Source organism: Stegodyphus dumicola, chromosome 5 (assembly GCF_044657685.1).
Source record: "Stegodyphus dumicola isolate Sdum_Otavi_A_Nest chromosome 5, ASM4465768v1".
Taxonomy (NCBI): domain Eukaryota; kingdom Metazoa; phylum Arthropoda; class Arachnida; order Araneae; family Eresidae; genus Stegodyphus; species Stegodyphus dumicola.
Genome location: NC_140772.1, coordinates 172,698,502 through 172,723,699, shown reverse-complemented (window position 1 = coordinate 172,723,699; position 25,198 = coordinate 172,698,502). Strand labels below are relative to the sequence as shown.

Genomic DNA, 25,198 nt, shown 5'->3' with positions numbered 1-25,198 from the left:
AACCACTTCTCGTTTATCACTCTGAGAATCCTAGAGCATTAAAAAAAATTCCATAATCAAGAGAAAATCGGCAGTGATGTGGAGATTGAATCAGAGGGCATAGGTCACGCAGGTTCTTTTCAAAGAGTGGCTATTTGAAGTTTGTGTCCCGAGCATCAAGGACTACCTTGATACGAATGACTTGCCATTGAAAGCATTGCTGCCGTTGGACAACTCACCAGGGCATCCAAATGACCTTGAAGATAATTTGCTGATAGACTTTCTCTGGCTGACAGTACAGTTTTTAACCTCTGAATACGACTTCACTGATTCAGCCAATGGATCAAGAGGTTATTGCAGGTTTCAAGAAGTTGTACACTCGTGCGCTGTTTTGGGGATGTTTTGAAGCATGCCAATTCTCCTCAAAAATGACTTTTAGAAAAAATTTTGGATAGAAAAATTCGACATTCTCGAAGGTATTCGTCTTACTGAAAAGGGTTGGTCAGAAATCACTCAACGACAGTTGGTTTCTCCCTGCTGAAAGCTGTGTCAATCCCTCGTTCAAGGAGACGGAGGTGATTGATTATGGATGACATTGTAACAACCGCAAGAGATCTGGAATTGGAGGTGAACGAGGATGACATTGAAGAGTTCATAATGGAGCATGAAGGTAACTTGACGGCAGAAGAACTCCAAGAAATCTTGAATGAAGAACACCAAGAAACTCAGCGAAATGTGTTTCCTTCTGAAAAAGAGGAAGACGAAAGAGGAGTAATGCCGAGATCTGCCATTAAAGATCTTTTGAAGAAGTGGGAGGATGTTAGAACAATGGTCTTAAAATGGCACCCAAACCAAGCTGATGTCAATAGGGTTGCTGATCTCTACAATGACCCTCCTATCAATCATTTCCTGAAAGTTCTGAAGGAGAGAGAAAAACAATCGACATTGGTCATGTTCTTTAACGCCCAAAGAAAGGAAAAGGACTGATTAATAAGTAATATTATATGTATGTATTACATTTGTAATAAATAAACTTACTAATAAATTATACTTGTACATGACATTTTTTTTAAATTTAATTTTTAGGATCTCCAGAATGAATTAATCGAATTTCCATTAACATATATGGTAAATCGGTAATCGATTAACGAACTATTCGGATAGCAAACATAATCTTGGAACGGATTATGTTTGTTAACCGATCACCCACTGTATTCAATTTTTTGAAGTGCTAAATAAATCTCAATTAGTCTTTTTTCCCTCTTATTCTGTATTATTTTAAACATTATCCATTGAATATGAACACCCTGTCACCTGGTCAGCCAAATTTTGATAGCTGCGACAAACTCCCTCGCCACCAGAGCTGATGTTTATTTCTTTTAGTAATTGCTGGAAATAACAGTCTCAAGAGTGTCTTATGGCATGTTTTCTACCTTCATCTGGCTATCTGCATACATTTCCTGGCTCTTTGAACCACTTCTAGATTCTTAACATTATATTTTTGGGTACTTTACGATTTTTAGACATGTGACAGTGTCTGTTCTGCTTCCATTCTCCCAATTACACACCATTTCTCACAACTGGTCAGATGCCTTCTGAATAACATGTACCACCTTCGAAGCCCTAAAATTTTATTCAACTACTTGTACAATCCTAAAAATTAGAATCTTGCACTCCTTTCCATTCATGAAAAATAATTACTATAAAAATTTGCAAATTTCTGTTCAGGAAAGACTTAAATGATAAGAATGATCTTTAACTACCAACCACCAGTCATTGGTCTTCACTGAAGAGAATTAACCAAAAAACACTTCTCCATAATTATGTCACAAATTTTATACATATGTAAATAATTTTAGTGATATTACATGTAAATTTTAGAATCTCTTGCATAATATACCATGAAAGGCCTAAAGAACGCAAAGCTTTCCTGGGAAAAAAAAAAAAAAAAAAGGTTACAGGGGTAAGTCAATTTAACAAAGAGGTAAATGGCTATCTCACCATGCCAAGATAGTGATGGATTGGCAATAAATTGTCAGAAGTTACCAAACCTGGTGACATTTTGCTCTGATTCTTGTATAACTGTAATTGGTTTGATCCCTAAGTAACTGTAGATGCCTTTCAGCAATTTCAAGAAACTGAAGATACTGGAAATTTCTTGCAGATGGAGAAAAGCAATACAAGACTAGAGAGAGGTTCTTAGTTTAGTACAGATAATTACTGATTTACTCTGTTATACATAGAAGGGCTATCCAAGTGAAAAGTTCCAGAAATAAAATGTGTTTGTTTTAGGAAATATATTTCACCAAACTATCAATGGTTCTGTGTGCATTCAATATATTCTGAACCCATATTCATGTAACAAATTTAGAATAGGAGTGGGTTTGAATGCTAGTGACAAGAGCAATGGAGGAGCAATTGGCAGCTAATGACAGCCTTTGCTGCATTCCAACAGAAGATAAAAATGCAGCTAACACCATTAAATCAGAGATGAAAGAAGTTCAAGAAAAGACTCAAGCAGGTCAAGAGCTAAAGAGAAATTATTGCCATAATAGAAAACAAATTGAAGGCTATGAAAGGTGGAATAGACATGATTGAAAATCGGACAACAACAAACTGGATAGAGAGTTTCTGCTGTCAAACAACAAATCAAAGAAAATCTGATTTTAAATAACAAATACATGAGTTTTTGCTGTCACCAAGAAAATTAACACCTTAAAGAAATTCATAGTGTCAATAGAAAACTATTGTTACAGCTTTAAATATATAGCTATGTCTTCTCGATCCTTTCTAAAGTTATTCAATTATAGTGGACAAATCTGGTAAGTGTACAAGCCTCAGTTCTCTATAGTAGACAATGCAAATAATTGGTACTTCAACACTAAAAACTGCTATCTCACCGTTTCTCTGCAAGCAGAGGATATACTTTCAACTGCCTGAAAACCAGAGGCTAGACTTCAAAGTTCTATGCTGTACATTGGAGATGCTCTTTGGTGAGAAGTTTTTAAATGAGAATAGCAGAATGCATTGAAATCTCGCCAGCAGAAGCTTAAGAAAACACTTCAGCAGCTCACCACAGATGTTAAAAAGGCTGTCTCATCTCGCCTCTTGAATTGCTCAGCAGACACAAGGAAAATCTTGTCTTTGCAGTACATCATCGATGGCACCCACTTTCCGAGATAGAGAAAGCTCTGTGAATGGTGGATGTCAAGGATCTAAAAAGTACTTTGTGTATGCCATGAAATACCAGGCAGCCTAGCAAGCAACTCACAGGGACCACCAATCAGAGCTGCCCAAGTGCAGAAACCAGTGGATTAGGTGACTGCTCATCTAGACAATTTAACCAGACAAATCAATGCCTTGAGACATAATAGAAGTGGCAACAAACAACCGAAAGTGCTGGAATTGAGGCTGCGAATGCTGGTATGCAAATAGTGATGGACTGTCGCCAATAGTGCGATAAACATTGTAATCTGGACATCCTGTAAAGGAGATAATTGTGTAACTCAGTTTTCTTTTTACTCTTACTTTTCTCACTCCTTCAGGAAAGGACAGTGATATGACACTCCCTATTATATAACTAACTTTTCAATATGTATTTGTAATACTAACAAATCTTAATCTATTTTCATTGTAGGACTAAAAATGTGTTTCTTGGATTACACATTAATTAGCCATGATCTCACTTGATTCTGCACTGGATACAAGGTAAGAGGAATCGTTTTTCTCTCTACTTTTATTAATTTGCTGTAAAATTTCGAGGCTACAAAAATGTTTTACAACAGTGAAGGCCACATATAAAAAATTGTGGAATGCCCCATGCTATAAAAAGCTAACACAGCTCCCAATAAAGAGGAGGAAAACTAATTAGTGAAGCAGAGGTTGCCAGACATTGAGAAGCCCTATTTTTAAGGACTTCAGATTTCTATAAGGAGTGGTGATAGTAATGGGTTTTCTCCATTATGGGACATATACACGGAATTCCTTGCAATACGAGTTAAAAAAAATCCTAACCTGTAGGAACTGTGCTGATGAAGGTCATATATAAAGGAACTGCAGAATTATCACATTACATGGGAGCAAAGATCGCCCTCCCATGAAGAAAACTAATTAGTAGTCATCTTGAAAGGCAGAGATTGCCAGATATTTAGAAGTGCCATTTTAAAGCACTTCAGATCTTTGCAATGAGTGGCAGTAATGGTTTCATCATGGGACATATAAATGGAATTCCTTGCAATATGACCAACCATTACAAAAGCCAATGTTCCCATCACTCGAAAAGATCTAGCTCAACAATTGAAGGGAAACTCATCTGAAAGCCAACCTGTATTACCCTCAACACTGTGTCCAATAAAACTGACATTGATGGAAAATTAAACATTAATATCACATTTGGAAGTGCTGACTTTTATCACACAACACATGCGGCAAACCCCTGCATACTTAAATTAGATTTTCTAATAAAAAACAATCTTTCTTAGGACTCCCCCCCCAAAAAAAATACCATTCTGCCTGTGAAAACTTTAAACTGTGACTTAGTAGTATTTGTCAAACTATCAAAGACGAGCACTTCGCTACAGATGCCAAAGTAAGAAAAAAGGTGAAAGCCATTAAAAAAGGTAATTGCAGCATTTGCTCCACCTGCCAGCATTAAACTAATCAGTAGTCTTCCGAGACTCTAAGATCGAAATTGTTACAGAATCAACAATTAAGCGATGAAGAAAGGAGTGCTGCAGAACATGCCATTTAAGAATTTGAAGATGTTTTCTCCAATACAGCTCCTGATGCAGGTAGAACCAGTGTGGCGCAGCAAAGAATTGATATGGGGGATCATCAACAGTCGAGCAACATTCAAGATGTCTACTGATTGCTTAACAATAAAAGGTAGAAAAACTTCCAGATAACAGGCAAGAAAGTGATGTTATTGAGCCTTCAGCAAATACTTGGACTTCTCCCATCATGCTGGTCGGAAAGAAAGATGGTTCAACTAGATTTTGTGTAGACTATTGCTGGCTGAATGATGTCATGAAGAAAGACAGCAACCCTGTTCTTAGAAGTCAGTCTGGACACTCTCTCTGGAAGCAAATTGTTTTTATGCTTGATTTACACAGTAGGTGGCAGGGGGAGATATACCCTAATGACAGAGAAAGGACAGCATTTACTACCAGACAAGAGCTCGGGCAGTTCAAGGTGATCCTGTTTGGATTATACAATATCTGCCAGCATCTGAACACATCACGGAGATTGTGCTGAGAAGGTTTTCCTATGAAGTATGTTTGATAAACCTAGATGAGTTAAATCACTGTTAGGAAAAGTTTTGTAACATCAGTTTAGAAAGCAATGGGAAGGTGCATAAAATACTGAATGGAACTAATCTAAAATTAAGTCCTGCCAAATGTAAATTGACAGGGAGTGACTTCACTCAGACATGTGGACAGATCCCAAAAAACTGTCAGCAGTTAAAGATTGCAGACACCCTCAAAATGTCCATCAGCTGAGAAGTTTCCCCGGTCCTTTGCACCTACTATAGGAAATATATGAAAGATTTTTCTTCAGTTGCAAGCCTCCTTCACAATCTGACACAGAGCAAGCAAAAGTTTTTGTGCACAAAAGAATATAAGGATGCATTTCATAAACTGAAGGATCCTTGAACTTTTGCAACAATCTTGAGGTATCGTTAACCTTACAAACCACGATGCTTGACACAGATGTTATTAATTAGAGTGTTGGTGCTGTTTTATCCCAGGAAATAAACAGTTAAGAATGTGCCATAGCATACTGGAACAAGTGTCTATCGAAACCTAAGAGTCATTTCTGTGTCATTAGGAAAGAATTTCTCACCATAGTTAAAGCCATAGAGCATTTCTTCCTTTATTTCTACAGCAGAAAATTACTGCTCTATACAGATCAAGCATCATTGATCTGGATCTTAAATTTCAAAAATCCAGAAGTCCAAATAGCCAGATGGATACAGAGACTCTGGGAATATGACATTACTATCCATCATATGAAAGGATCATCACACAGTAAAACCTCTCTAGAAAACCCTGCACAGAAAGCTGCTAATATTGTTTCAGGGCTGAGGTTAAATACAAGCTAATTAGCCCGATCGCAGGTCAAGTTACAACTTCAACATCGGCTGATCAAGGTGATGAAGTGACAATGAAGTCAGGAAAGACCAGTTGGAAGATGTCTCCATTAAGCCTATAACTGACTGAATTAAATCTTCAAATAGGAAACCCTACCTATTAGAACATTCTGATATACTTTCGTAAGCAAAACATTATTGGGGCTCTCTGGAACTCACTCTACACTTGAAATGGCACCTTGCACCAAAAGTTTGAATGGGATGCATTCCGATAACAGCCGATATTTCCAAGATCACGGATGTTCTTACAGAACTGCATAGCAGACAACAGAAGGGTACTTAGGAATAATGATAACTTTACATAAAGTTTGAGACCACTTATATTGGAGTAATCGCAAGGCTAACATGCAAAAATTATACTGATCATGCAATGCTTGTGTGGGTTGGAAATGGATGAAGAAACGCAGCTTAGAGACGATGCAATGTTACGCTGTACGAGCCTCTTTTGAAAGCATCACCTTTGACATCCTGAAACATTAGCCATTAACTGCTAATGCAACAAATACATCCATCTTCATTGTCATTTATTACTTCACAAAGTGGCCTGAAGCATATCCTATCCTGGATCAAGAGGCTGTCATAGTAGTAGAGGTAATGATACAGCATTGGATTTCCAGGTTCGGAATGCTTCTTCAGTTACATTCCAATCCAGGACGGAATTTTATCTCTGCTGTAATTAAAGAGCTCTGCAAACTACTCGGCAGAGAGAAACCTCAAACGACAGCCTTATAACCGCAATCAGACGGCATGATAGAGAGTTTTAATTGAACTATCCTTAACAACTTCTCACTGATGATTTTAAATGAAGTGTGGTTATAGAACATGATTCAACAGAAAGGAGTCTCTCCTAAACTACAGTCATCTTGGTAAGGTCCTTACACAGTCCTAAGAAGGCTGAAAAACATTGTAGTTTGGATCCATAAGTCATTAAATTGCCTTAAGTCGTTCATTACAATACGCTATCCCTTTACTATGACCACAGTACATAGTAGCCATAGTGTATATAATGAAAATATAATACTAAGAATATATACCCCATAGTGTATATAATGAAAATATAATACTAAAATCCTATTTTACATAAATTCGAACATTTGTGCATTTAATTTGGTATTTGATTTATTGTATGCTGTTTATTGAAATTACTGCTTTAATATTACATTGATTTGCCTTAGATGTAAGTATGGCTCCTGGAGACTGTACTGCCCAAGATGTGCAGTCCTTGGGAAGGGGGTTATGTTACAAATTTTATACATATGTATATAATTTTTATGAAATTATATGTGAAATTATTGTATTTTTGTTTTTTTGTATAATGGCCAGAGGAAAACCATTTAAGACCTAGAAGAATATCGCTTTTTGAATTTAGTGCAACACTGAATATGGAGTACTGAGATACAAGTGAGAGCTTCACCTTTTAAATGCGCTTTGTATTGTGCTGTGTTTAATGTTCTTACAGTTTGAAGTGTATCTACTGATTGTAATACTGAGAAGAGCTGTATGAGTACTTTTGTTGTTCCAGAACTGTTAAGTGATTCTTTTCCTAAAATAAGAATGCATGCGTTAAGGTTTGTAATGGATTGCATGCATCTCAATGCATGTAACAGTAACCTTTAATATTTCCTGTTAGTGTATATACCTACATACGAACATTCAAGATTAAATGATATTATATAATGCTTCAATCTGTGCAAAGCTCTTCACTCATGACAAAAGTTCATGAATGAAATGTATGTATGAAATTTAGCAGCTCCTTGATATTTTCTTGGAATTATTTCACGTATAGAGATTCAACATCAAAACATCAGAAAATACAATGGAGTATCTGAATGATTGCTTGACTTTATTTATAATTGTTAACATTAAAAAAATTAAAATTAAAATTTAAGAAAAAACTTAAATGTTTCAGATTGTTAATTACGTCCAAAGGAACATATTTTTTAACATTTTGAGTGTTACCTTTATTTATTAAATATCATGCTCTTCGCACTTAAACCATAAAATTCAGTTCAAGAGTAATATCCCAAAATAATTTGAAAAGGAGCACATCTTTAGAATTTCCGATACACAGTCTCATACGCTGGAGATAAAAGTGTTTTTTTCTGTACAACATTGCCATTGCTCGCTTCGAAATCTTTGACTTTAGTTAATCAAAAATTAATTAAAGTTTTACAAAATATGAAATTGATAATAAAACAAATTCCAAATTTGGGCTTCCAGATGCCCATATTCAAAATTTCATGTCTCGGGGTACCGTTCTTTTATCTCAATGCTAGAAACATAAACATACATTTATGCACATTCTACATTATTTAATTTCTTTAAATATAATACAGGGCAATAATATCTGGTGGCAACAATTTGAAAAGTGAAACAATGTTTATAGTGAATCAACGCAAAATAACAAAATGAAATTAGTAGTCCTTCTGGGCAAACTGCCCCTTTGGACTAAAGGAAAAAAAAACTTTACCACCTTATAAATGAAATTAACATTGAAACTATATTAAGTACCTATGTGAGATGCTGTTCCTGCATCAGACTGACTAGACCTATATAAAACAGAGAAGAAGAAAATATATTACTGCTACATAATAAATAATTTGTATTAAAAATTATAATAAAGGATTAAATGCTAACATGTTATTTCCTATCACAGACTAAATATTGTTGACGAGGGTAGTTGAACAGGATCTAGAAAAAACAGAACTTTCTTATTATAGCAAAACCATACAAGATTTTGGTGATAATTAAAACTTGCATGTTACAGAATGGGAGATTAAGTTTGCTTATTCTGGCCCTTAAATGAGGAACTGCTTTAACAAGGAAGTATCATTTTCAGAAACTGCAACTTTAATTGATCATGCCAACAGGTTAATTCTTATCTGCAGATAAGAATTCACAATTTTGAGGAAAACATTCTTTAGTAGCAAAATAACAACATTATATGAAAAAATTCACTGATTGGTATTCTTTTAGGTTTTTTAGAGAATAAATACTGTAGGACTATTTACTTAAAAATTAATTTTTACAACTGCTGTGTGTGTGTACAATGGCTTCCAAAAGCTAAGTATGAAAGGTAAATTACAAATTTCAAAATTGGAGTTGAATTTGAACCGTGAAAAATTGCTGTGCTGCAGATGGTAGTATGCAAATATCATATAATACAAAGTTACAGCCAATCATGATGTCCTGTCTTGTCATGTTACAAAGTTACAGACAATCATGATGTCCTGTCTTGTCATGTTGCAAAGTTACAGCCAATCATGATGAACTGTCTTGTGTCTGTCATGATGTTCTTTCCTGTTCAAACATACGCTAATTAGGCAGTCGTTGAAGAAACCAACATTTTGAAGGGTCTGAGAAGATTCATTTAAATGCTGATACAAAGGATTCATATCTTTACATACTTGCCAACCTATGACACTCAAAAATCAGGAGATTTTTTTAAGAAATCAGGAGATTTTTCACAATGTTAAAAAGACTTTTTAAATGATAAAAATATAGTTTTTAATAATGAATTAACTTTAAATAGTTTCTAAGTTTTAAATGCAAGCAATACAAAAATACCTTAGACATAAAAAAACATTTTTATTACTTGCATCGTTTAAAAAAAAAAGACACTTTAATCAGTTTTCATACAAATGTTATGAACAGTGGCAGATTTTGCTTTCGTTAAGAAAGAAACTTTATAATTTTGTTCATAGCAATTGCCACATAGGCCTGCTTTCGCTAATAACAGTTTTTCTAATGTGTCATCACTCATATTAGATCTAAATTTAGTCCTCGTTTTCGCAACAACACTGAAAATCCTCTCACACTCCGCATTACTATGGGGAACTGTCAAGATGGCCAACATAATTCTAGACAGTTCACTATATTTTAAAATTCAACCAGCACCTTTCAGTTTTCCAATTAAACTCCACTGGGTGTCAATCCTAGCTGATTTTATAACTTCATCAAAGTTTTCTAATTGTAAACTGTAAAATTGCAACTGCAGTATATCAATAGCAACATCAATATCATCATCTTTCATGACTAAACGAAGTAACACAGGAAATCTGTTCAAAAAGTACCTTATATCAGAAAAAGATGCATTTGCTAGAGCAGAAACATCACAAACTTTAGCATGCAAAATCACTTCATCGTTGACTGGAAATTTATGTAGTATGTAATCACATACTTGACAGAAGTAACTTCTAACATGAAGATAAAACTTATTTTTGTCTTCTTCTGAAAGTTCTTCCACTACTTTTGTAGTTGCAGCTCCTACTACGAAATCTTCATCTTTCTTCTGATTTTCTATTTCACCATAAATTACATCATATATAGAATTGCAAGACAAAACACAGACTGGTTTTACAAACTTTGATAAAATGTCTTTAAACAGATCATAAATCACTGATTGCAAAACATGAATTAATGGAATTCTGCTTTGTAGAATTGTGTTAAGAACATCGAATGATGGCAAAATGAATTGTAAAAAAAAGCAAAAGGCTTTGTTAAGGTCCGAAGAAAAAAACATAAATATTCATTCTTCACGAGATAAACTTACAGTAATCGGAAAATGTTTTGTGTGTTGAGCAATTTTTTTTTTGAGAGAAATTTGTATCAGCTTTATGCTTATATTTTGCAGTATTATTTTGAGAACTGCCAGTTGAATTGCTGAATGATGCAGAAATTACTTTATTTTTCTCAAACCTATTTTTAACAATGGAAGTAGTAACTACATCTTTATTTACTTTAGGTACTTTATAACTTTCAATAGAGCCTTTTATCTTAACTCTCGAAGCATTTACTTCTTTAAAAAATGCAAGAAGTGGGTTCCATTGATCGAGGATTCTAGATAAGCATTTCTTTAAAGACAGCCAGCGTGTACACACGTTTCAAAATTTTTCTCATTTCAGTATTATGCAGCTGTTGGAACTGTTTCAATTTTTCCTTTCTTTTAGAACTCCTTTCAAGATAATAATAAATATCAACAATGTGTTCATCCACATTTATTGGTAAAGAAGCTGCCCCCTTTCAGCTGCTAAATTTAAGAGGTGACAGGTGCACCTCATAACCTGCAAATCTGAATTTGCCTTTCTTAAGATGCCTGCAACACCAGTTTTCAAGCCTACCATTACTGGTGCATTATCGGCACCAAGCGCTAAGCAATTATCCAGAGGGACTGCATTTTATTTTAAAGTTTTAATAATTAGCTGTGCTATATTAAAGCCTGTCGAATGTCTTTCTAAAGTGGGGACAGAAAGTAAACTGCACTCAATTTCTGAAGACTCTGGATTAAAAAAAGAAACAACAATTGGATACAGTTTTGAATTGGTATTATTGCTTCCATCCGTAGAGAGGCAGAACGGAGCTGTTTTAATGCAATCAATAACTGAAGATTTATTTTTCAAACCCATTTCTTTAACAATTGCACCTGTTTTGGTCCTTGCACTTGAGTATTTCTTAGCGATTTCACTATCGGGAAACATTTTTCTAAATAAAGCTGCAGCGTGATCCGATGCATTCAGTGACAGGTTGTGCTCCAGTAAAAAGGCAGAGAACAGACATTCTGCATTAATCACTTTTTGGTCTTTTGTTTCCGAAGAAATATTTAATTTTTCGTTTTTTTCAAAACAACTCATGTTGTCCTTGTGTATGCACATGTTTGAGAACATCTGCCCTTCCACCATGCGAAATCGAAAAATCGCAATGACAGATGGTACACATCGCAAATTTATTACATTTCCTTGAGGAAATAATGGAAGGAAAGTCAACTTTGTACGATTTTTGAAATGTGCACGAGTATTTCCCCTTTCTCGCAGACATAACAAAAGATGATAATTTCTAAAACTATTTCCCGAAGGCACTTGTACTCACACAACTCAGGACAATATGAACGAAATAACGAAAGAAAATCCAAATAACGGCCAACGGCGTTGAGTTTGCTTTGTGCTCATTAGCTAATATATGTCAGATGACATGCAGTGGAGCTCGAGGCCCATTGGAGAACTGGAGAATGACGTTTCTGGATACATATGCTGTCACTCACAAAGCAGAAATTCTCATCTGATTCGCAAGGTTTTATTTTAGGTATAATCTAGAGAAAATTCAGTTGCTTTCAGACATCCAAAATCACTTTTTTTTTTTTTTTTTTTTTGTTTATATAACGAAGTATTAAGCCAAGTTTCATAAAAATCATGAGAAATAAAGAATAAGAAAAAGTCGGGAGAAATATATTGTACATCGAGTTGGCGGGAGAGCGGTCGAAAATCGGGAGTCTCCCGCCTAAATCGGGAGAGTTGGCAACTTTGTGTTTAACAGGACAATTTTTGATAATATTGATGCTTACTGCAAAAGTTGTTCCTGATTTCCTCCTTATAGATGTTAATGCCCATTCCCATTGAGCCAGCATCGGTAATGGGTACACGGAGAGCGAGAACATTTCTCAGTCTGCAGTACTCCTTTGGCCTTAGTCCAACCGAAAATCTTTGAGATGCCCTCAGGTGTGCTATCTCTGCCAATGTACACTGCAAGGGGGAGACAGTTTTATATCTATCTACCATTCTAATGGGCCAATTGATGAAATTCAAATTGCGTTTTTCATGTCTCCAAAGCATGACTTATGATATATATTGGATTTATATATAGCATTGTTTTAATGTAGGTATTTTGACAAAAAATCGAACTTTTTCTGAAATGACATGCCAAATTTTTTCCATATTTTGATTCTATGACTCAAATTATGCCTAAATATTAAATTTTGCAAAATTTATGGAGAAATTCAAAAATTTATCTTGCATCATTTTTTTTCAGTTTGACCATGAATAATTCACTTGGTGAACATCTTAATTTATAGCAACCTATTTTCTTTTCCTTTTTCTTCATTGTACACGAGCAGGGAAAAAGTCATCATTCATACTTTCAACTAATTTTAACAAAGGGTGTAAACTACATTTGGTGTTATTACACCTTGAAATGAATGTGCCAAATTTCAAAGCATGCCATTGTGTAAATTAACGTATATCTTAGAAAATTTTGAATAAAAGTTTTTTTTCAAGTGTACCTAGAAATACATTTATTTTAACATGATGTTAAACATTTTATAGGTCATAATACAAAACTTCTTCTGAAAAATTTATAAAAATTATTTAAAAATACAAATTTAAAAAATCAATCTTAGAAAATGTGCAAATTATATTTGGATTAAGCCCAAAATTCGAATTCTGGAAGAAAGAGTAAAGTAAGTTTAATAAAAAGAGAGATACAGTCAAAAGTTTTTAATCTGGACTCATCAGGACTTCAGCGATTCCAGATTACAGATTATCAATTTAAATCTGGTAAGATAACATGCAGAAATTATAAAATTAAAAATATGAAACCATAATTTATAAAATAAAGAGCAATTATGATCTAAAGGGTATCAAAATTTACAAAATAAAAAGCTTAATATTTATTTGTTTGCTTTATGAAACATTTCTTTCAACGCGTGCATGCGTAAAGCATACATTACACATAGTCGAAATTAGAAAATTGCTACCAGAAAACTATTTGATGTGTATTCGTGATATTTATAATAACGAGTAATTTGATTTAAATCATATCAAAGACGGAGTACATCGAGATGAAATACTACATTTAGTAAGGAATTATAAGTCGAATAAAATAAAAACATCTGCCCTGAAGATAAGGATAGTGCTGACAGATTAACTTCTAGTTCATTGCGCGCTGTGACGTTTTATTAATGAACCGAATACAAGATCATGATTTAACATTGAAAAATTAAACATTGTTTTCATCTTTATACGCATAATCTTAATTGCCTGGTGGCGAAATGGCTAGCACGTCGCGAAGCTGCAACACAGGTCCAGGGTTCGATCCTCAGGATGGGGAAGGTTGACTCAGATTTTCATCCCTTGAATGGGTTGATAAAATTAGTACCAAGTTCACTTGGCGATTAAACAACGGGGGTTCTGCGACAAGCTGACCACCTGCCCAGGGCATATGCTGATGGCTCTCCTAGGCCTAAGGTTAAGAAAGCAGATTTTGGGGCACTGCAGACCATGGCCCACTAGGGCTGTTGCGCCACTGAGTTTAGTTTATACATACTTTAGGGCTATTGCGCCACTGAGTTTAGTTTATGATGCTAAAGCAAAGTTTAAAGTTTAAAGAAATTAAACATTTAGCAGTAGTAGCAATAAAAGCTCCCTGAGATATGTTGTGCGGACATTGAAGACAATAAAAGATTTTGAACTTAACCAATTTATTAACAATATAATAAAGAATAAAAACACAGAAAATAAATGTCAACAATATTAGAGTCTTAGGAAAAATATAATATAACCATCATTCATCAAATATTTTTACCTGGTCTCCAAAACACTGGCATTCTATACAAACAAAAAGTCCTAAACAGTAATTATGCGGCCTAAAATTGAAGCTGGCTACACATTTAATAAGTTCATAATCAATGGTCAAGAAAAACACCTGAAAATTTAAATGAAGTTCTTGAAAGCACTTAAAACAGGCTTAACCCCGTTTGCACAAGGAATCGCCGCTCACGTATTTTAATTCCGCCTTCATTGAAGAATATGGATGCCACCCACAGCAGTCACTCATATGGTAGCCTCTGGAACCAAAGAACTTTAATCTGGAACAATCATCCCGCAAACCGGAACCAAAGCACTTTAATCACCGGACTGCATGCATCCTTCTGAAGGGGCTGGAAACCGCTCACTCAAGTGCCGGGAAAGCAGGAACTAGAAGGGTTGAGCCTTAGACTTAGACTCTATAATTGACCGAGCTATTGCGAAGAGCAAAGTTGCCGGTTCCAAAATTAAAGCCCAAGGGCACTTGACATAAATAAATCCGGACGTGGAGAAAATCTCAGATGAGAAAACGGAGATAAGGGGAAGAAGAGAAGTACCAAAAGGAGCAATCGGACAAGGTGACGAGCGATCATAGCTTTCAAGGAGGACCCAAGACAATGGAAATCAATGACAACAATACGAGAAGATACACTACAGCAATAGTTCCAATGACAAATTCAAATATAATTAAACAACATCAATCAGTAGTGCTAAATACCACACAATACAAAACAACTATACAACACAATTTAAATACAATTATTCAACGAAGCAACAGAAGAACTTCAATCAAAATCAGATGCATTGGAAGTGTAAATAGCTAACAATTGAGGATCTAAGTGAAAAAGTTGTCGTCTCCTCCCATGAAGGTGTGGGCTGCAAGTGGTCTGACGCTTCTATCTTCGAAGAGAATTTCATAATTAAAAACTTGGGAGTAATTAACAAAGTCACATTGCACAGCTTTGTTGAAGAATTTTTCATTAGATCTTCTGATGTAATCTGGAATCGTCTCAAGTTTTAAGTCTCTGTGTAAAAGTTTATTGCGGATAAGATAGTGAGAATCAGTAATAATGCACAGAAATTTGTTTTGCACTACTTGTAATTGATGCAGTTGAGTTTGAGTGACCGTGTTCCAAGCAGGAGCAGCATAGCAAAGTATCGGTCGAATGCAAGTGGTATATATATGTTTTTTGGTACGCAAGCTAAGATTTGAATATTTTCCAATGACCGGGAGAAATCTGCATATTATGCCCATGGCTTTGCTCTTGACACTATTAATGTGATTAGACCATGTGAGCCTTTGGTTCAAAATAACTCCTAAGTATTTGGCCTTAGTGACCAGAGGAACAGCTTCCTGAAAAAGGTAGAGGTCTTTAAAAGCAATGTTTTTCTTAGTTTTGCTAAGAATTAAAAATTGTGATTTGCTAGCATTGATTTTTACTCGCCAATTTGTGCACCAGTCTTCTACGGCATAGAGGTAATTTTGCATTTTGTCTATTGCATGATTAGCTTGAATGGATTTAATTGCAATCGCCGTATCGTCGGCATAACATGCTAACAGAGAGTAATTGTCCAAACCAGGATGAGGAAAATCTGATATGTAGAAAAGATATAGTACTGGACCGAGAATACTTCCTTGTGGGACGCTGGATCTTATAGGTCTTGAATTGGATTTTTCATTTCCTTGAGCGACGAAGAAAGTGCGGTTTCGCAAAAAGGAGAAGATCAGAAGAATGAGCTCTCTAGGAAGTCCCAAGTTGATAAGCTTGAAGACGAGCCCCTCATGCCAGACGCGGTCAAAGGCTTTTGCCACGTCCAGCATAAGGAGCGCAACACTTTGCTTGTTATGGAATGCAGATCCCGCAAATTCTACAATTCTTACTAGTTGTCAAGTAGTACTGAGGTTTTTTCTGAATCCGTACTGATCATTAGGTAGCAGGTGAAGAAAAGGTTCCAATCTAGTGAGAATAAGTCTTTCATAAATTTTACCAAGGCTGGATAACAAACTGATAGGACGATAGCCATCAGGCTTGGTCACATCTTTACTCGGTTTGGGAAGAAGAAAGATCTTGGCTTGCTTCCAAGGATCAGGGAAATAGCTGAGAGCAAGACAAGCGTTGAGAATACTAGCGAATTTACTGATAAGTTTTCTAGGTAAGTTACGAAGCATTTTATTTGTAATTTGATCACTTCCAGGAGCTTTTTTGATGTTGAGATATTTAATAATATTAGTAATTTCCATAGGAGAAGTAAGCCTTGGGATGTTATGAGCCGAAGAATGAAGCCAGGAATACACATAGTTTTCGAGAACATCTTTAAAGGTCTGATTCATAGGCTCCATATTAGGAGTAAACTGCTTTTCCAGGTATTCAGCGAAAATATCAACTTTATCTTTAAGTGAGTAGGCAATTTTAGTATCCGTATGAATAGGTCTATTATTAATACTACTTCTTTTAAGATTTTGAAGATACTTCCACAGAGAACCATCATTAATATTAAGTTTAGATATAAAATCTTCTCTTGTTTCCTTTTTAAAATCAGTGATAAGTTTCTTGATTCTTCTATTAAAAATATTGATTTCTCTTTTAAGGGCAGGGTCCCAGTTACGGTGCCAAAGCTTCAGCAATCGGTTTCTTTCTTTGATAATGTCTCTGATACTGCGAGGAAGTCGAATATTATTGTTAGTTAATTGAATGGTAACTGTAGCATCTCTGAAAGCTTTCAGTATACTGTCAGTGAAGATATGAATGGCAAGATCGATATCCTGTTTGGTAGAAAGTGAAGTGAAAATAGGAGGATGTTTGATTAAGACATTGTGAAAAGTAATCCAGTCAGTATTATTTCTGGTAATAGGAGGGTCTTCTTTAGAAACACCAAGAGAAGCAATGACAGGTACATGATCAGATGTAAGTTCTGCCTTGACTTCCAAGGAAATAGGGATAGAAGTATTTGTAAGGATAATATCCAAGATGTCCGAGAGATTTGGAGAGGCAGGACGATAAGTGGCTTCAGAAGGTACATGTAATGCGACAGGATGATTGCAGATAAAATTATGCATAATACGTCCATTGGTGTTAGAACGACGACATCCCCATTCGAGGTGCTTAGCATTCATGTCTCCGGCAATAATAACTTGCTGATCTTCAGGAAGTAAGTTTTTTAACATATTTTCAGAAAGTCGGTTTCGTGGTGGATTATAAATAGCCGTAAAATGGATGGTACCAAATTGTGGGAATATAACAGCAACAGTCACACTTTCGAATCCAGAAGCAGAGTTTGTCGAGACAAGACAGGATTGCAGAGAGTTTTTAACAAAAATTGCAGCTCCTCCTCTTCTTTGTGAAAGTCTATCACCTCTGTAGGTGCGATAATTAGCAATATACAGTCTATCGGCAGGAACAACATGCGTTTCAGAGATCATGCCAACATCTATGTTATATTCTATAAAAAAGTCCAAAAGTTCATCAATTTTGTTAACAATGCCAGCAGCATTCCAATAGCAAAGTTTAAGCGAATCTGACTTATTGAATATGCTGGTCAGAATTAGTTTCATCTGATACTGTATTAGTGGCATTTTGACGGATGTTTTGCACAAGGAGTTGTATTCCTGAGTTTTTCAGGAAGGTGACTAGAGTATTAAGGTCATCAAATATCTTTTTTGCTTCTGCAATAAGATTTGGAGAAGGATTGTTATTAGCTTTGATGGCTTCAGCAAAAGACTTATTGATAATAAACCTATCAGCATATGATTTGATTTGTTCTTTTTTAGCTTGCTTCGGAAACTTTTCACAACCTTTAAATGAAGCTGTGTGGTCTAGACCACAATTTGCACATTTAGCAGGTGCATTCTTGTCTTTTTGACAGGTTCTTGAGTCATGGTTATCACCACATTTAACACATCTAAAGTCATTGTGGCAAGCAGCTTGTGAATGGTGAAATCCTTGACATCGGAAGCACTGGACTAGGCCAGAGCGTCCTTTATATGGTTCGACTTTGATATGTAATCCACAAATTTTGGTTTCTTTAGAAATTTCTTTAGATTTTTCATTTTTCTTCAGAGTGATAACAAAAAGCGGAAATTTTTTAACTTCTCCTTTAAATCTACGAGAGAGTTGACTGACACTTATAACTTCGTAATTTTTGCTTAAAAGTTCTTTGATTTCATCAGGATCTGTGTCCATTGTAAGATGACGGAAGACCACTTTATGATTCTTCTCATCAGGCAAGAGAAAGGAGTGATATTTAATTTCCTTTTTGTTCAGAACACTTGTCATTTCTCTATGAATGTTGACATGAGAGACTTTAATTTTAAAGCCTTCTTTTTGAATGTAACCTGTGTAATCAGATTTGTCTGATAATTTATGTTCTGAAAATAACGCTTTTAGTTCTTTCCAATCAAATTTTTTATCATTTATATAAATGGCAGGTGGCGCTTTGCCTTTTTTGTTTTGATCGTTTTGTATTTCTTCATTTATCTGAGATTCATTTGGGACAACAGGACTAGTGTCCATTGATTCTTGACTATTAATGGAAGGAGTAACAACTGGTTTGAGCTGAGAAGGATTAATGGGACGAAAATGACCCTTTTTCCTTTTACCCACACTACGATCTCCTTTGGGTTTTTGTTCAGTTTCATTACCTGAACTATCTGTTTCTTGTTCGAAAGGAATTTCAGTTGAATTGTCTTTATTTGGCTTATTAGGTGAGCCTTTCATACGTTTTCTTTTGACAATTTTCCATTCACTTTCTGTAGGTGTAGGAGTTTCTTCTTGATGTTCTAATGACTCTTCAATTTCTTTGTGAGCAGTAATTAAGGCATCATACACTTTTTGAAGTAGATCAAATTCTTTGTCTTCTTTGATAGAAAGATTTCCATTTTGTTTCTTAACTCTCAGCTCCTCAACGGTAGCCGCAAAAACTTTCAAAAATGGTTCCATCATTCATAAGCAAATTAATGGAGTCCGGCACTCCGGAACCAGACCCACACGAAGGTGTTCTGGATGAGCCGGTGGGACTTCAAAAGGACCTTGTCTTCAGCACTGATAGTCAAAGCTAAAGAGTAACAATCCAAAACAGTAAAAAATCGAAAGGGTTGAGCCAGAGCGACGCGAGATACTTATAGCAGAAGTAGGAATGACGTCATCTCACGGCAACCAATCAGCTATCGGCACGAATCGGCTTTTCAGATGACGTAACATCATGTTTCGTTTTTGCATCTCAATTAGGTTGAAACAGTCCGTTCTCAATGCAAACAGTGGCAGCAAGGAAAAGAAGTAGAAGTAACTACTATATTACATTAAAATAAGGACTAAACTAAATAAACATTTCAAGGAGGAGAGATGATGCAGTAAAAGGTTTAAAAATAAGCTATATTTTCCAACAGTTTATACATACTTTTGTTTTCTTTCATCCAAAAACATATTTGTTACCTTAATGCACAATTTGATGCTAATCAAAGTTTCATATTTGTTTATTTTACTGCCACGTGCTTATCTTTTGAAGCTAGCATACAGCTATAGATAACCAATGTAAGATACAAGTCCTATTACTATAAACATATACAGTCAAAAGTCGTTAATCCGGACTCGTCGGAACTTCGGCGATTCCAGATTATCGATCACCAGTTTAAATCTGGTAGGATGGCATACAGAAATTATAAAATTAAAAATATGAAACTGTAATTTATGAAATAAAGAACAATTATGATCTAAAGGGTATCAAAATTTACAAAAAAAAAAAAAAAAAAAAAAGCTTAATATTTATTTGTTTACTTTATTAAACATTTCTTTCAATGTAAGTTGTTTAAGTTGCTTCATTTTTTAAGTGATAATACATTCTCTTTAATTCTATAAACAGACATAATTTCTTGTTTAGTTACAAAATTCCGCTGTTCAAGTCCTATAATTGCTGTGTCTACCGACTAATTTGTCAATCGAAATTTTTTCGTTTTCAATAACCTCTGTCACTTTCTTTGCTATCGGTAGCGAATTATGATGACGAGGAATTTGATTTAAACCATATCAAAGACGGAGTACATCGAGATGAAATACTACATTTAGTAAGGAATTATAGGCCAAATAAAATAAAAACATCTGCCCTGAAGATAAGAATAGTGCTGACAGATCAACTTCCAATTCATTGCGCGCCACGGCGTTAAAGATAAACAAAGGATATGCCTTTATCCATTTTTTGCAGCAATTCCACTTTTTGTTTAATGAACTTTGAAACATACTTTCGCTTTGTAGATCCTTTACATATTAATAAATATATATCAGAAATTCTATTTGACATAATCGAAAGTTCAAGCTTACTTTTATAAAATTGCTCTAACAGTCTGCAAAAAATAATAAGCCGGATCCAATTCGAAGATTAAGGAAAAACGCAATCTGCAACATTAACTGAAATAGATAATTAGATAATTTTAGCTTAGCTTATACTGTCCGTTATACATTAAAGGCGCACTCGTAAACGTATTTTGCGCACGCGCACAAGCATATTCGCAGATGTAAAGGTCTTACGTGTCAACGCGCCGCATGCGCAGAAAGTTTGTAGCTTTGAGGTCCGGATTATGGGTGTCCAAATTAACGACTTTTGACTGTAACAGGCTTGAAATCTATTAAAAATTTAATATTAGACAAAACGTTAAATATATTCATGATAGCAATTCAAATAAATTAGGTATTTTCCTTTTGTTGTATTGCCTCAGTTCTATGGCAGATTCTCTTAACCATTTATTACTGCTTCAGTGAAATTTAGTGCTTTTATTGGTCTGGCATGATTATACATTTGGTTTTCTGTCATTTATTACTTATTTTATAGTAATTTTACATTAATTTACTAGGACTTTTATATAGATTTTATTTACTGTGATAACTGTACTTTCTTTATTATTTTATAGGCCGCCCAGTGGCAAAGTGGCTAGTGCATCGCGAAGCTGCACCACAGGTCCGGGGTTTGATCCCTCGAGCAAGGTTGACTCATCCTTTCATCCCTTAAATGGGTTGATAAAATGAGTACCAAGTTCGCTTGGGAACTAAATACCGGGGGTTCTGCGACAAGTTGACCACTTGTCCAGGGCATATGCTGATGCACTCCAGGGCCCAAAGGTCAGTAAAGCAGAAAAAGGGCATTGCAGGGCGTGGCCCACTAGGGCTGTTGCACCACTGAGTTTAGTTTATTATTTTATAGTATTTACAATTTCACATAAATACATACTAGAAAGATGAAAGTAACTCCAATAAAACTGAAAAAATAAGACTTAAAATCTACCAAGTTTTTTGTGAGAAATTTCATTGTCAAGTTAATGACATTTGCTAATTTCTTGCTTGGGAAGTTTTTAGAAAATGTATTTTAGAACCAATATTTCTAGCATATTCTCATAATTCAACCTCTTCCCAGTTAAACAAAAATATACGTAAAGACACAGGAGAAATTCTATGGTCAGTTTACAGTCAGCTAGTCTATGTGTAGACAAGAGTTTTATTAAGTATTCAGCAATTCTTTTACACCTTTTTATTTGAGAAAGTTGCAATTCTGTTTCATTTTTCAAAGTCAGAAATTGTAGAATCTTGACAGCAGTGATTTTATAGTCTTGTGACAGAACCTGCAATAATTATTTCTATGTTATATGTAATTACAGCAATATCTTTCAGTTCTGCTTATGTTTACTTTGGTTCTTTCCTTCCCTTTCAAAAATTATTACCGCTTAAGAGCTACAATAAGTAAGACACAATAACAAGCTGAATAAATACTAATTCAGAAGTCAAACAACAAAAATCTGCATTATATTTACAAAATTTTCACAGGACTAGTTTCGATGGTTTTACCGAACCACCATCCTCAGCTGCAAAACTGCAAATACGAAGGTGTTTCGTCTTTACTTGAGTAATTTATGTCTTTACTCGAGTACTTGTTCATTTGCGGTTTTGCGGCTGAGGATGGTGGTTCGGTAAAACCATCGAAACTAGTCCTGTGAAAATTTTGTAAATATAACGAAGATTTTTGTTGTTTAACTTCTGAATTAGCTACAATAAGGTTTAATTTTCTCTGCATCAGACCTATTTATACAGATAGGAGCAAACAGTTAACATACATTAAAGTTGTGCAGTACAGTGACACAGTACCAACAAAAGTACCAATATGTACTAAGAAAATCAAATATAACTCAAACAACTTATATGACTGAAAAAACTGTAATGCATACATATTTGTACGTATGTTAGTGTTTGAAGTAATTTCTCTCTGCTATAATACATCTTTCTTGACATCCTGGAAGGCTTTTTATCTCCCCCTCAAAGAATGCACTTGTTTGAAGTAAAATCTTCATTATAACAGAGATAGAGTAGGATATGTTGTGTGCCAGTATATGACAAATATTATTTTCCATATCACGAGGAATTTAATCAAAACATGGTCATATCCTTTCTTCTATTGAAAAGTTAATGATTCTTTGTTTCATAGATCGAGGCATTTCTTGCTTACTTCTTATTCTAAAGCTGCATTCACACCAACGCAATCATGCGCTAACCAATCAGAAGCGAGTTCAGAGGCAGCATTTGCTGGATGGCCGAAGACCGCGTGAGTTGACTTAATTTCAACTCTTTGACGCTTCATGCATCAGCTTCAGACATCTCGTTTCAAACTTTCAGTTTATGCCATAGTTTTTAAATGATTGCACTTTCAAAAACTCTTCTTGATGGGGAGATTAGTCCATTTGACTTAATAAAAATTTCAGATAATAATATTTAAAAAAATATGCTAATAGAATAAATAGCTTTATGAATAATTTAAAGGAAAATTCTCAAGTTTACTAGTAGTAATAAACATTACTAATCAACCATAAATGATATATGAATGATAATTTTTACAGAATAACCTAAAGCAATAGATTGTTGCGAGAAAATAGTGATGGTGTTGAATTTTTCTTAAAATATATTTACACCAGTTTAAGGTTGTTCTTGTTGCCTAGTGGATAAAATGTTGGCTTCTTAGTTAAAGATATTGGATTCAAGTATCACCAGAAGTGTGTTGTAATGGAGTTGGTATTTTAAAAAAAAAAATATTTACAGAAAATATTATTGCTAGTTTCAGCTGCCCAAATGCTTCTTCAGTTTTCAGAAGGGGAAGTGTGAAAAACCATGCTTACCCGCAAGGTACCTTAGCGCGGAGGTCACATGCTCAAGTAGAAAATTCAGCTGTTACTAGGGACTAGCGGGTTCGGGCCTTGCTTTTGATGGCCTTTGATGATGGAACAAATAAACTTTTTTTTTTTTTTTTAAATCTACAGGGACTTTTTTTTGGGGGAAGGGGGGACCCAAAATTTGCATTTATTTTTCATTTTATTTCATTCATCTCTACATATAATAAAACAAAGAGTCTGTCTGTGTGCGTGTCTTTCGTTCGCTCTGCACTTAAGCTAATAGACCCACGGCTACGAAATTTGGTACATAGGTGCATCTAGACAAGAGCCAGTGCACCTCAAAGCGATTTTTTCGAAATTCGAATTAGAATGTTTTTTATTTTATGTTTTGTGATGAAATCGCGTCATTTTGAGAAATAATGGGCTATAGAAAAACGAGATTTTACTCTACACACTCCATTTTCACATCATCATGAAACGTAGGCACTTAGCCATTTTACGAACTTAAAATAAATTTCGTGTTTCAATAAATCAATTAAATATGAATTTATTTAACAAAGTGAGCTTAACACCTTTTCAACGGGATTTTTTCTAAAAAAGTTTATTTTTAAAAATGTACAGTTTATTTTTCTTTGATTTTTTGACAAGTTAAACTTTCATCCTTGCGACTGCTTATACAAAAAGATTTTTGGAAAAATGATAATATTTTGTATTTAAAAAAAAAAAAAAAAATTTAAATGAAGCTTCCGACTACACTTCTCACATCTTTAAAAAATGTGATTTTGGTAACAATTTTTCCGTCTTATTGTTGTTGATAGATTTTTGATGAAATCGCATCATTTTGAATAGTTTCATTCTTTTAGAAATATGGGTTTGGCAACAATTTTTCATCGTATTTCTTATGTAACTGTTTTTAAGAGATTGGCATATTTCATTGTCATCTCTACATATAATAAAAGAAAGAGTCTGTCTGTGTGTGTGTGTCTTTCGTTCGCGCTGCGCGTAAGCTGATAGACTCACGGCTCCAAAATTTGGTACATAGGTGCATCTAGACAAGAGCCAGTGTACCTCGAAGCGATTTTTTCGAAATTCGAATTTTTTTTATTTTATGTTTTGTGACAAAATTGCGTCATTCTGAGACATAATGGGCTATAGGAAAGGGAGATTTTACTCTACGCACTCTATTTTCACATCGTCATGAAACGTAGGCACTTTGCTATTTTACAAATTTAAAATAAATTTCGTGTTTCAATAAATCGATTAAATACGAATTTATTTAATAAAGTGACCTTAACACCTTTTCAAGGAAATTTTTTCTCAAAACGTTTATTTTTCTTTGATTTTTGGAAACGTTAAACTTTCATCCTTGCGACTGCTTTTGCAAAAAGAATTTTGGAAAAATGATAATATTTTGTATTTTTAAAATTTTTTTTAAATGAAGCTTCCGAGTACACTTCTCACATCTTTAAAAATGTGGTTTTGGCAACAATTTTCCATTCTGATTGTTGTCGATAGATTTCTGATGAAATCGCATCATTTTGAATAGTTTCATTCTTTTAGAAATATGGCTTTGGCAAC

At 34.7% G+C, this 25,198-nt stretch overlaps 1 protein-coding gene across 9 annotated transcripts in view; it reads right to left on the bottom strand.

Annotated features, from left to right (window-relative positions):
* LOC118199452 (scm-like with four MBT domains protein 1) overlaps positions 1 to 25,198 on the bottom strand; it is a 244,315-nt gene that overhangs the window by 56,457 nt on the left and 162,660 nt on the right. For all 9 annotated transcript variants that reach the window (XM_085817388.1, XM_085817385.1, XM_085817389.1 and 6 more), the window contains one exon: positions 8,639 to 8,676. In XM_085817388.1, coding sequence (XP_085673514.1) covers positions 8,639 to 8,676 — 38 coding nt within the window. The remainder of the gene's footprint in view (positions 1 to 8,638; positions 8,677 to 25,198) is intronic.